The sequence below is a fragment of the Apteryx mantelli genome, chromosome 3 (genome assembly GCF_036417845.1).
Source record: "Apteryx mantelli isolate bAptMan1 chromosome 3, bAptMan1.hap1, whole genome shotgun sequence".
In the NCBI taxonomy this organism is placed as follows: Eukaryota; Metazoa; Chordata; class Aves; order Apterygiformes; family Apterygidae; genus Apteryx; species Apteryx mantelli.
In genome coordinates, this window is record NC_089980.1 from 103,869,757 (window position 1) to 103,882,169 (window position 12,413).

Here is a 12,413-nt window from a genome sequence, read left to right on the forward strand (position 1 = left end):
TACACACCCAAACTAGATGGTTTGTGTTAGTATATAATAGCACAAATCCAATTTCTTTGAAAATTGTAACCTCTCTAACTGAAATTAGAGACAAACTTGCTGTCCCACAGCAAGTATGGGCAAGTAAGGCAAAGTATTAAGTTGCTCAAGTATGAAAATAACAACCTCTACACCCAAAAATTGAAAGGGGATTTGTCATATAACGAGTTTACTTACAATCACAGGTTCCACTACCATTCTTCGTAGGGTTCCTATTCGTATACTGCGACAGTTCAAAATGACGCTTTCACAGGAATTTTGATAATTTAGAGGTACAGCTTCAGTTACGATTTCTTGAGAAATAACTTTACGACGTTTTATTGGAGTGTTAGACACAATGTTGCCAAACTGAAAAGCAATTTTCAAGGTATCAGAATGTCTCACTAAAATTTATTATTAAAACAGACTGTTAAGAAGTAGTAACTAATTTTTGTCTACTTTTCCTTTGCTCAACAGGATTACGCACTCCCAAACATAGACAAATAATTTAAATTTCTTAATGAATTTGTTGCAACATCTGAAGATGTTTATATTGCCAGATTCAAGAAAAAAAAATTAGTTGACACATGTAGACATTCTGCTAACATCTCCAAGTCACAAATAATAGCCCTAAAATTGTCAACATCAATTTAATTTTCTTCACATTGAAACACTGTGCAGCCTGACATAACAAGGTCATTTTTATGAATAATGCTACAAAGGTATCCTAAGTGGATTTTTTTTATTTTGCTTTGTATTAGCCCAAGCTTTTGATGACTGAAAACACTGATTTATTATTGAAGTATAGTGCACAATAGCAGACATACAATCTTCAAAAAAAAGAAAAAAACCCACGAAAATCCTTCAGGATTATATAGAACTATTAAGATGCTTTTGAGGTGGATTCCAGGATCAGAAAGCTAAATACTGAAAGAAGACACATGGAGGCTGGCTGCAGCTCAAGAAAATCTTTGGATGCTAACTGAAGCTGCAATCTCAAGTCTCTTCTTTACCAACAGAACAATTTTACAAAAAACTATTAGAAAGAAAGAGAGCTGGCTGATAGCCATCATATGAATACATTTATTTGTTGTATAACTTATTTCACTATATATAATTTTTTTTGTATAACTCTTTTACTGAAGAATTTTCTGTATGCTAATCTTTTCTTGGTACTTATATTCTCTTTTTATAAAAACAACCATTAGCAAACATTCTTTTAGGTTTCAAAATACAATTAAACTCCCACAAAAAAATGTTTGAAGGGATTCAATATTTCTATTAAGACTAAATCTGGAGAATTATTATGAAGTCGCTAATGACTAGCCTCTCTGGCCATAATTCATAAGATATTTTCAGATACTCCATATTAAATACTATGGAGAAGACAGAGGACAGAGGATATGGATCTCTGTAATTAAAATATTTTCCTAGGACTCTTGTTGAAGACAGCTTCTCATTTTGTCTGCTGTACGAGGTAAACATGATTAGAAGTTCCAAACTCGGAAATCACAGAAAAGCAGTAACACAGAGAACACTCATAAAGCAGTGCTATACTAAAGTAACCACTTCAGTGAGGACTTAGCAAATATCTAGAACAAACGAACACAGCTTGTGTAAGCTTTTTCTTGTAACTTCTGACAAAAATGCACGGTGATACCTGCAATTCTTGGTAGTTTCCTTGAACCTGGGCAAAGTTTATATTAAGTTTTACAAATAATACCGTATCCCCATTTTCAAAAAACAATCTCTTTTCTACTTTTCTCTAAAATACACAGTAAAATTCCAGTGCAACAATTGGTTCTTCAAGGCTAGTAGTGAACAGCAATACAAGGATTTGCAACGGAAATCAATGAGATTTTCAGATGTCTTAGACACTAGTGCCCTCACAATGCAATGTTTTAAATTAATTCAGCATATAACTACTGAAGAACTGAAACGGAAAAGCTACTTGTTTGTCCAAGCTTTCAGCCCCCTAGTTTTACACTGTGGGCTGTCGGTTCACAGCTTTATGTTGATAGTGGTGACTATTTATACACCACATTCTGAACATACGTAATTCCATCAGTTACAGCACTAGAATGCTGCTTTTTGAATCTTGACGTAGCAGGAAGGTTTTGACATCATTAGTTTACTGTTCTAACTCAGAAAGCACAAAAGATTTGAGACTGAGGGTAGAAATTTGATCAGATACATTTGTTGGATCAAATCCACAATCCTCAAACTGGATGAGTGACCAAAAAAAGGTTTTAGGCAACACTATTAATTCAATACCAACCGTCACAGGGAATTTGTCCTTCTTAATGGCTCACTATCAATGTTGTTAAGTCTTTAACATACCGTGAAAGCTGTCCCCTTTGACAGCACTTAAGGAGTCTGCTCATGGTGCATTTTTTGCCTTTGTTTATCCAATTCTTGCAGTGGTGCTCAACTAAAAAACAAAAGCCCCACCATGAAATCCTTAAAATAAGTGCTATTAATTGGGACAGTTGTCAAAGTATTTTAATTTTAGAAGGCCACTATTGTTCTCAGTGTCTCTTTTCATGTTTAACTTCTTATGACCAAAGTCTTACCATTACATAGTTGGCACTGACATTCTGCAGCTAAGGCCCTTGAATGACATACAAATATCCTGCACAGTCTCAAAGAGCACACATTCAACAGAGAAGTATCTATGTCAAAAGTGTAATTCAAATCACCATGAATGCTCATATAAAAATTTGCTGAACAAATTTTCTTATGTTTTCAGCATTTATGTAAGCAGAAATACTATTTGATGAACTGCTAAACAAGAAAAGTAGTAAAATATAGTCAACTTCTGGCAACGCAAGACAAGCCTTTACATTTCCCATTTATGATTTGACTTTTGTTTTCTTTAAACAAAGCGTTAAATCAGTACCTGATCTTTCATTCTTGCTTTTCTTGGTAGTGTGACTGCAATTTCTGTATCTGTTGTAATACTACCTATTCTCTGTTCTATTCCACAACTGTTTTCCTTTAATGCTGCTTCCACCTTTCCTGTAGAAGGAGCTGGGGAGGAGCGGGCTGAATCTGCAGGACGAGGTGAAATGCTTTCCATTCTCCTAGTGCTGCCACTATCCTCCTCCTCATCATCATCACTAGACAAAACAACTAAACAGAAAATATTAAATTCTCAACCACTACATTTTTCTGTCACAGAAATTTCTTTTTAAGCAATGGCTTAAAAGTAATTTATGCAATTGTCCTGCAGTACCAAATGCAGTCCACATTTATTATTATATTATGTTTTTACTAATGTTTATTTGGAATATGCTCACAGGCTCTCTTTCCCTCACTTATTTCCCATAACTAACTATGCAAGAAATAAGTATCACCATTTCCCGCCTAAACACAGAAATGGGGTCACCCATTTCTGGGTTCAGTAAAGAACTGACAGTGAATTGTACAACAAAAGTCTAATTTAAGCCTCTTCTGCTGGAAAGATTAGTTTTAAAAAGGTTGTGTAATACAAGCAACGTGAAGAAAAATGACTAGAGAAATTATGATTTAAGCTATTCCAATCAGTAAGACCACATGGTCTAGCAAACTAAGCATGGAACTAGAACCAGAATTTTCCAAATTCCAATCCCTATCTGCTTATTAATTAGTGTGTCTTTACACAGATGAAGCATAAAGATTAACATTTTAGACATTATGAAATTCAAAGATGATGTTGGGGTACATTGTTGGTATATTGTTGGGATGCACAGCTCAAAAGGAAAAGAAAAAAAAATCAAAGACTGTCTTTCCCTTTGTGAGAAGGAATGAAGGAGTCTTGCTAAGAACGATATTTGAAAGTGAAAAAGTAAAAAGTTTTTTTTTTTTTTTTAAGATTAAAGTAGTAACATTTTGTTTTCCCCAACATTGATTTTTTTTTCAAAGAGTACCTCACTACAGGAAAAGAACATTAAAAAAAAAAAAAAGGTATGTCTCTTTTCCCCCCAAAGCCCCCCAAAATACCAAGTAAAGTCAGTAATGTAAACTATTGGGGATGGTTCTTTCACGGTAGCATACTTGGGGTTTTCAGTTTATGGCTATATTCATGAAAGGGTACTTACTCGGATCATTTAGTTCAGATGGTCTTGTACTCCTTTGTCTTAGGTTTCCTGTAATTTTAGGGCTTTTTGTCCCAGTTATAAGACCAACTTTTCCATTCTGTCGGAACATAGAATGTCCTACAACATCATTGCTCAGTAGAATATCCGCTGGGCCTTTCCCGACAGCAGAACTATAAAACTTCTTTGTGTTGAACCCTGTACCTGAAGATTTTTGCCCTGTTGAATTCTGATGTATTGAAGAACGTGATAAAGGTCCCACAGATTCACTTAATGTCACAGTTTGTCTGGAGACTCTTTGCAAATCCTTAAGAGAAACATTTTCACAATGTCGGCATTTGGTCTGATTTTCGTTTGCCCGCCCACAATTTGGGCAATCAGCTGAATAATCAATTTGCTCCAAAAGCTAGAGAGGAAAAGGGAAAAGGAAAAAATGCAACAATCAGTAACTGCATGGGGTCTAAGTACAAGAAAGACCACAGTTAATCGTTTGCTCAAAATGAAGATTAACAATGCTATATTAGTAATTCCAGTAAGCACGTAAAGTTAAAGTATTAAAATACAGTTTGATTTTTTTCACCTAAGAAGGGATAAGAGGGACAAATATCAATTGTTGTCAATTTTAAAAGTGATTAGCATTTGACAGTCCAGATTTCCTTCCTGTTCTTTTTCCTTCCATATGTAAAAGGTTGCACACTGTTCAGACATATTACACATCAGCAAGAAGGTCCAGTTGCATCCAGCTGCGTTTCTACAAAAATAGTTTCATTGGACAAAATTTAAAAAGTAAACTGAAGATCATCAGAGAAATGTTTAAAAGGACGAGGAGCAATCCCCTAGATCATTAAGTTCATTTGTGTCTTGTCCCAGGACATCTTCCAACAACCTGACTGTAGAAAATCACTCCTCAAAAGAAAACAAACAAAAACAGTGAGAAGAAAATACATTGCCCTAAAGTCTGGAGAAAAAAGGACTTGGGGAAAAGGCATTCCTCAGACTTTCAAGAGAAAGGCAGGGGCTACAAAGGAAAATAATCATTGTAAAGACAGAGATGTTTTTTGTTTCTCACACATCTACTAGAGCCTCCTTAATTAAAAAAGTACTTGGCATATTACAAAAGCAGAATTTGGACTTCTAAGTCTAAGGAAATCTGGACCTAGCATGTGAGTTATTGAGTGCCTACTGAGTTGAATATGGGACACTGCTAGAACTGCGATTTAATGTATGGTGTTGCCTGCTGGACCACTGAGCGCATGTGATACAGCCCCTTATTGCAAACTACAAGACAATAAACATCTAAATCCCACAAAAATTCTTTGGAATCAGTATTCAAAACATGTCCACCACCACTGGCACCCCTAGCCATGAACAACTTTCCAATACAAAAGATTTCCTCCGGTGTGGGATTTTCAATCATTTTTAAAAACAAATGTAAAAACAAAGTAATAAGAGGAAAATATACTACTTTTTATAAAAACTCTGGCAATTTAGTAAAGCCTTACAGGCAGTAGCAAAATACATACAAAAGCCAATGTATAAAATACATTGGGCCTTTAAAACCTTGTTAGCATCTTTAACAAACAACATGTATAACTGGATGTGCTACCTTTGTGGTGCGATAGGATAGCAAGTGATGTGAAAAACAGTATTATGCCTAAGTGCTCAGTTACAAAATGTACTTTTTATAAAGATACTGCTAATCATATTGAGGAATTGCAATCAGAAAAGACATGATATGAAAATATTCAGTAGAAGTTACCAATGGTACCTGAAGGATCTTAAGTATAAAATAACCTCCCCTCCCCTACCCCCCAAACACAAACCCAAAATCTAAAACAACTTCCCTTCTGTGGTTGGAAAGCCTGGATCCTGAGGGTAGGCACAGCAGTGCTTAATTAAGAGTGGTATACTCTTTTTTAGTCACATTCTAGTTAAAGATAAAGTGAGTAAAGTAGGTGAGTTTTATCTAAATGTATCTGCCTTATAACCTGCATAGTACAACATTTTTTAAACTTTGCAAATCTGCAAAATACAAAAAAATACTAGTTTCCTCCGTCCTATCTCTAAAAATTCTAGCATTCAAAGCTCTTGCTATTTTTCAGGGGGGTTTTTTGTAAGCACATATGAAGAAGAACATCCCCCACTTTAAAAATGATGTGTATTTTTAACATTTATAAAGGGCAACCTATTATACTCTACTAAGATTAAAATGATTTAATCTATGTCTGACAATGAGCTGGTTACATCTGTAATTCCTCTGGCAAGATACCACAACAAACACTACCAAACTGGTCAAAGCCTCTATAAACATTCAGGTGGATGACCTGCATGGGTTGACAGCTCTGGTTCATGACAAATGCATGAAACATTTTCTTAAATCTCTTTATCACAAATACAGTACAAAACTCTTAACCCACAAAAAATGAAAGAAAGAAAAGAGAGTTGTGCTACTGAATTCAGTTGCAGCAAGATTTCATCTTTTGTCTTTTTATATTCAGCTATGAATTTATAAATTATGGAAACAGAATCCTCCCCTTACCACATTCATAAAAATACTTCCCCCCCGCCCCTCCCAATCTCTTAAGCAGCTGAAAAGTATTACTTCAAGTCTAATGCAAGGCTCAAATGAGTTTGAAGTACAGTATAAACAAAGTGCATCCACAAACTGTACAGTCTTAGAGGATCATAACTATCCTATGTGACCGGAGTAAAGGTTCATCTAGCGCTGTACCGTACCTTCAACACTGGCCAGTGGGGGGTGGGTGGCAGCACAGGGAATAGAGCAAAGATAGATCCTCCCAACTTTTTGTAATCAGCAGCTTTGGCACTTCCTAAGTCAGGGGTTGAATTTAAATCACCCCGTTCAATGATGTATCCTCACAAATTTTGTCAATGTCTTTTCAAAATCACTTTAGTTCTTGTCTCAGAAAAGACTGCTGCTGATATTACATTGTGTAAAAAATATGGGTTTTTTCACCTCTCTTAAACTTGTTTTACTGCAAGCCCTCAGCTCTTATGTCTCAGAAAAATAACTTTTCCATTCGTGACCTCCAGCGTCAACCCTACAGATCTCTGAAAACATTTGACATGCACAGGAAAGAGTACCAGATGTAATCATTAAATACCGTTTATAAGTACAATCTGTCTGGTGGCTTTGGAAATGAAATCAAGGCCCTGGAACAATGTAATCCAGTCTGCCGCTTTTCCACTGGAGCGACAGAGTATGCCTGTTTTAGCAATGTCATCAGCCACATGCAGCCTGGCTCACGGACACCAAAGCTGCTGATACTCCTAAATGTAGCTCCAGCCATCTCGTCCCACACGTACATTGCCCAGCAAGTAGTTCTGGAAGTCAATACCATGGTTTTGTAATAGGAAAGCTGAAATCACACCTCACTTCTACATGCATGGGGTCTTCCAGTTAGAGCTAGGAGCTGCTGCAAGACAGCCTACAAAGGTCACATCTGACCACAAGCTGTGAGGCTCCTTCCTCTCTGTTGATTTACATTATTTGTAAGGAGAAAACCTCTTTATTAAGGGATGACATCTGTCAGATCTTCAGAACGAAATCCTACTACATTGTTATATCAAGGCAGTGACAAGACTCCATTTATTTTTAAATTGTTTTCATTAGTGACTATTTTAACCTAGAAGACCATTTTCTGCTTTTGTCCCTTACCTTGACAGTACATAGCATAGGCTGCTTCTCTAAACAAACATAACCAAAATCATCAATATAATGATTACAACAAACAAACAAAAAAACCCCAGAACTGTGAGTGTCTTCTGGTTTGTTTTTACCTGCTTTGTTACCTCATGATTTAGCTTTTATATAGTACTTTGCTGAATACTGTAAAGTTTAAGGCATAAGTAGATCAAAACCTCAGCAATTAATGCTTCCACTTAACATTATGTTAATGTTTTATTAACTAAATATATAATGGAAATGCATAAGAGTAGAATGAAATACTCCACCCTGAAGAAGAAATGCAGTCTGACTTACTTTCTAATATACAGGAGCAAACCAAAAGTGGTTATATATAATAATCACAGGTGTACTTAATTTTTACCAAGATCCCCTTTGCAGGAAGTTCTGCTATGACAGATATACAGCGTGACCTGCAAGTAGGCATTACAATTCTTTGACAGCAACCTGGGAAGGCAGTAAGAAATATGGAGAGCCATACAAGAATGCCCAAGACATCTTATATCTGGTATTCAGGAAAATTTCAGACAAAACATCCAGGTTGGCTGCATCCAGGCCACAGTCTGCCATTTGGATACCCTTGCTACAGATTAGTTTCAGTGAAAAACATAGCAACTTAACAGGAAGCAACTGCATATTTGCAATACTTTTGTCTCTACCATTATAATGAGTACTGACAACTGCAACACTTTTCTGTAAGAATTTCTGTCAAACAGTAAAATACTGCTCCTCTATTTCATACGTAGCAAGCTAAAATTAGCAGTTTCTAGTTTAACAAAATAATCATGGAGCAGATCAGCCAATCGATTCAAACACCACAGGCTCTTCTACTTTTCCAGTACAGCACCTGTCTGATCAAATAGGAAAATAAATATTTCATAGTTAGCAACAATATTAATACCTAAGTTAAAAAAATATTAATGGTACAGACATTTAAATGCCCAAACCTTTCTCCCAACTCTAAGGACTTTTAGAACGCCAGGCTATGTTACAACTCGAATGCCTTTTTAAAAAAACATGCATAAACTTTTTAAGTTAAACAGAATTCATATATTTTTTTAAATCTAACACACCTTCAATTGGGTTAAGCATTTTTTTGTAGCAGAAGATAGAGACAAGTCAGATTGATAGGAATTGCAGTGACGTTTCTGTTGTACCTTCCTCTTAATTTCAGATTCTGATTCTGATTCTGACTCTTCTGTGTTTTCCATTTTATTGTCTAGGAGGAAAAAAAACCCAAAAGCTGTTAACAAGAAATATCTGCTCACATGTGGTTAAGCAGTACAATCAACATGTTTCTCCACATAAAATAACTTGAGTTAAACATGAAGACCATTTTAAACAACCAACAATCTACACTCAGTTTCATTCATGTAAAGAAATGTCTCATGATCTGTTGTATAAATAAGAAAAAATTCCTCCAAAAGAATGTTGAAAATTGTTTTATTAGTACTATTTCGGTATTTCTCAGTGGCAATTTGTAGCTTAATATCTTCAGAGGAGGCTTTGACCTTGAAAACCTATATGAAATTCATTACAACTAGAATCGAACCTTTGCTATTGAAAGGAAGAGAGGATCAGCTAGAAGATGATGATGGTGATTTTCACAAAAAGACTACTGTGAATGCATTGGAAATGCACTGGAAATATGCTGAAGGAATAAATCCTAAATTAGACAGATTAAGACTCAGCAGTATAGTGAACTATACTGCCATATCCTACTTTATATTGGGGCACTCCTTTTAATATTGGAAGAATGTAGGAAAAGGGATGGGACCAGTCAGTCTCCATTAATACAAAAAATATATAATCTTAAATCAACAATTTGTACAGAGGGAGATTTTCCTATAAAAGCTGCTTTGCAAAATGTTATAAAACACTGGCTTATTTCAGTTTAATTTCAAAGTGCTATTTAGTCTCCTAACTACATTTAATTACAGTCTCCATATTACAACTTTCTTTAAAGGGAGCATTTTTTTAAAAGAGATATGAACACTTTTTCAATACATATACTCATAGTCCTAAAAATAACCTACTCTTAGAAGATATCTCAAACCTAAAGAATGACCTGTTTTCAAAAAAGGAACAATAATAGCATTTTTTAATGATCTTACTTTTGTGTAGATTAATGGTTATATAGTTCTATTTAATATTAACTTATAACAGCACAGTAGAATAACTGGCTAATGCAGATGGTTAAGCAGCTGACCGTAGCAGGTTCACAGACTAACATATCTGCAGTGAGAAAGCTCAATATTTCAAACACAGTGATTTTTTTCCTGTTTCACAATTTCTACCCCTCAAGCAAAATTTTATTTTCTCCCTTGCATCAGATTATCCCCAAGAATGGTCCCTAACCAGTGAGATGACAGCATATTTCAGGTGAGCTACAGGGCAGTGCTGATGCTGGCAGTTCTACTCGCTGTCTCAGTGCGTGAATATACTTCTTACCAAGTGGTATTTATCATGGCTACATTTTGCACACACTAATGATGCTACAGAAATTCCTCACCAATAACTCAAGAACAAGCTGGGGGTTTGGGGTTCGACTAGACAATCTCCAGAGATCCATTCCAAACTCAACAATTCTATGATTCTAAGTTTTTTCCCAATTTCATTCATTTTTAAATAACTGAGGTTGAATTTCAAATTTATTATAATGTGACTGAACGGGTTGCAGAAATCTGCCTAAATGGGCAAAATTCTGCTTTCATGCAAAGACCTGTATAAAACTAGAATAATATCATAAGAGGATATAAATAGATATACTAAAAATGTACACAGATTACACAAAGGTTGACATATACTTGCCCAAAGCAGTTTTTCAAAAAAATATTCTGTTTAAAATAAATGACAACTCTGAAGATAACCTACCCACTCCTTGAGACCGTGGTAACCTAATGTGGTCTGCTTCTACTTTCTGAAGCTGAGGGGGGTATTCTTTTCTGGAAAATAAATTTGATATATGGTTGTTCTTTTAATAAACATCACTGTATTTTGCCAGAATCATATGCTAACAAAATAAATCTGAAACATATTTGAAAGTTATGAATAAATACTTTTTCCTATTACATGCTGTTTGAATGCTTAAAAATATTACCAGAATGCTAGGAACAACTACAATAAAGGTCTTAGAAGTGTTTCTGATCTAAACCCTCTTTGACAGTTATCAATAGTTAGGAGTCTCTCACTTTCAGAACAAAGTCTTCAAGGACTGATGCCTGTATGAAGTTCTCCTCCTCCTCCTCATTCATAGGTATTTTTAAAATCCAGAAATAGAAACAACTATTATTTAAATATTAAAGTAGATTCCACAACTTAGGTTCCACAACTTAAAAAATGGGAAGAGAAAAGGCAAAACAGACAAGAAAGAGACCTGATGCCAAAAATTGCTGTGGCCAAAAAATAAAAAGACAACTACAGCAGAACAAATAGCTCCTACATCTTTGTTTAAAAACATAATTTAGACAAATTAGTTGATAAGAAAACTTTAGTTGGCATAATTTGCATAATATATCACACATTTTGTGTGTATACTAATACACACAAAGCAATGTAATAAGATTTTTTTCAGTCTCCTGAGATATCTTCAATTTAAACATAAGCATGTCAAATTGTGCTACTACCAAATTAAGATTTTTGATGCTTACTGCATCTGTTACTGTTCATAGCAGCTCTCTTTCTCAGCTGTCCAACCCTGCCCTGCAGCTGTAGGCTACTGCTCCTGCTACAGTGACAGACGGCATGCACCTGAAACGCCGCAGCCCTTGTCAACAGCCTCAGCAGGAACCATTTCTATCGGCAGGTTCAGCCAGCGCCCTGGGCTGGGGACGGGTCAGCTTAGTCACACACAAGTCACTGCGCTACCTCTGATTACAAGCACAATCATCAGCAAAGGGGCAAAGAAAACAGCTGTCGGCAGTAAAAACTTAAACTAACAGAGCTAAGTCCTTCAGACACACCTGCCAAAAATAGGGTTATTGCTGAAACTGACTGCGGCATCTAGCATAAATCTGTATTTCTTTCAGTTTATAATTTCCTAAGGCATCAAATTGTTAGGACCTTTGAATTTTCCATATTTCTAGCTCACATCTTGCAGGGTCTCCCATATTTTGTTATTAACTGACCTATTCAGAACAAAGTTAATCTATAATGCCTTCTGCAATACTTCTTACCAAATCTGGCCCTCCAAATGGATTAACCCACTGCTACATAAAAACACTGTGTTGGGGTCCTGTGCTGTGAAGAAAAACTCAGGGAGAAAGAAGAGTTGAGAAAAACAATGGTGGCTGCATTGCAATATGGAGCGTAGAGAAGTCACAGTGCTTTACCATCAGTGCCCACAAGGACACATGCTAGCCCCACGTCAAGTACTTTGCTACTCTGATTCTGCCAAACCTGCTTCTGTAACAACCCTGCTCCCCCCAAAGGTGGGGGGTTGTTTGTTTTTAAATACCTGCACACACACAAACTGAACCAAAAAGAGAAACTCTACACTAATATTTGTTTGTAAACTAAGTCTATGTGTTTTTTTTAAAACATTTTCTTTAAAAGTTCAAATCAGAAAAGGATTACTCTAACAGCAGATTTGGTAGAAATATAATCCTATATGA

The 12,413-nt window shown here is 35.7% G+C and overlaps 1 protein-coding gene across 2 annotated transcripts in view; it reads right to left on the reverse strand.

Moving 5' to 3' along the window:
• The window catches only part of SENP6 (SUMO specific peptidase 6), an 84,914-nt gene that overhangs the window by 30,131 nt on the left and 42,370 nt on the right, over positions 1 to 12,413 (reverse strand). For both annotated transcript variants that reach the window (XM_067294095.1, XM_013952370.2), the window contains 5 exons: positions 10,675 to 10,745; positions 8,874 to 9,019; positions 4,098 to 4,500; positions 2,918 to 3,150; positions 217 to 387 (listed from right to left, as the gene is read on the reverse strand). In XM_067294095.1, the coding sequence (XP_067150196.1) occupies positions 217 to 387; positions 2,918 to 3,150; positions 4,098 to 4,500; positions 8,874 to 9,019; positions 10,675 to 10,745 (1,024 nt within the window). The remainder of the gene's footprint in view (positions 1 to 216; positions 388 to 2,917; positions 3,151 to 4,097; positions 4,501 to 8,873; positions 9,020 to 10,674; positions 10,746 to 12,413) is intronic.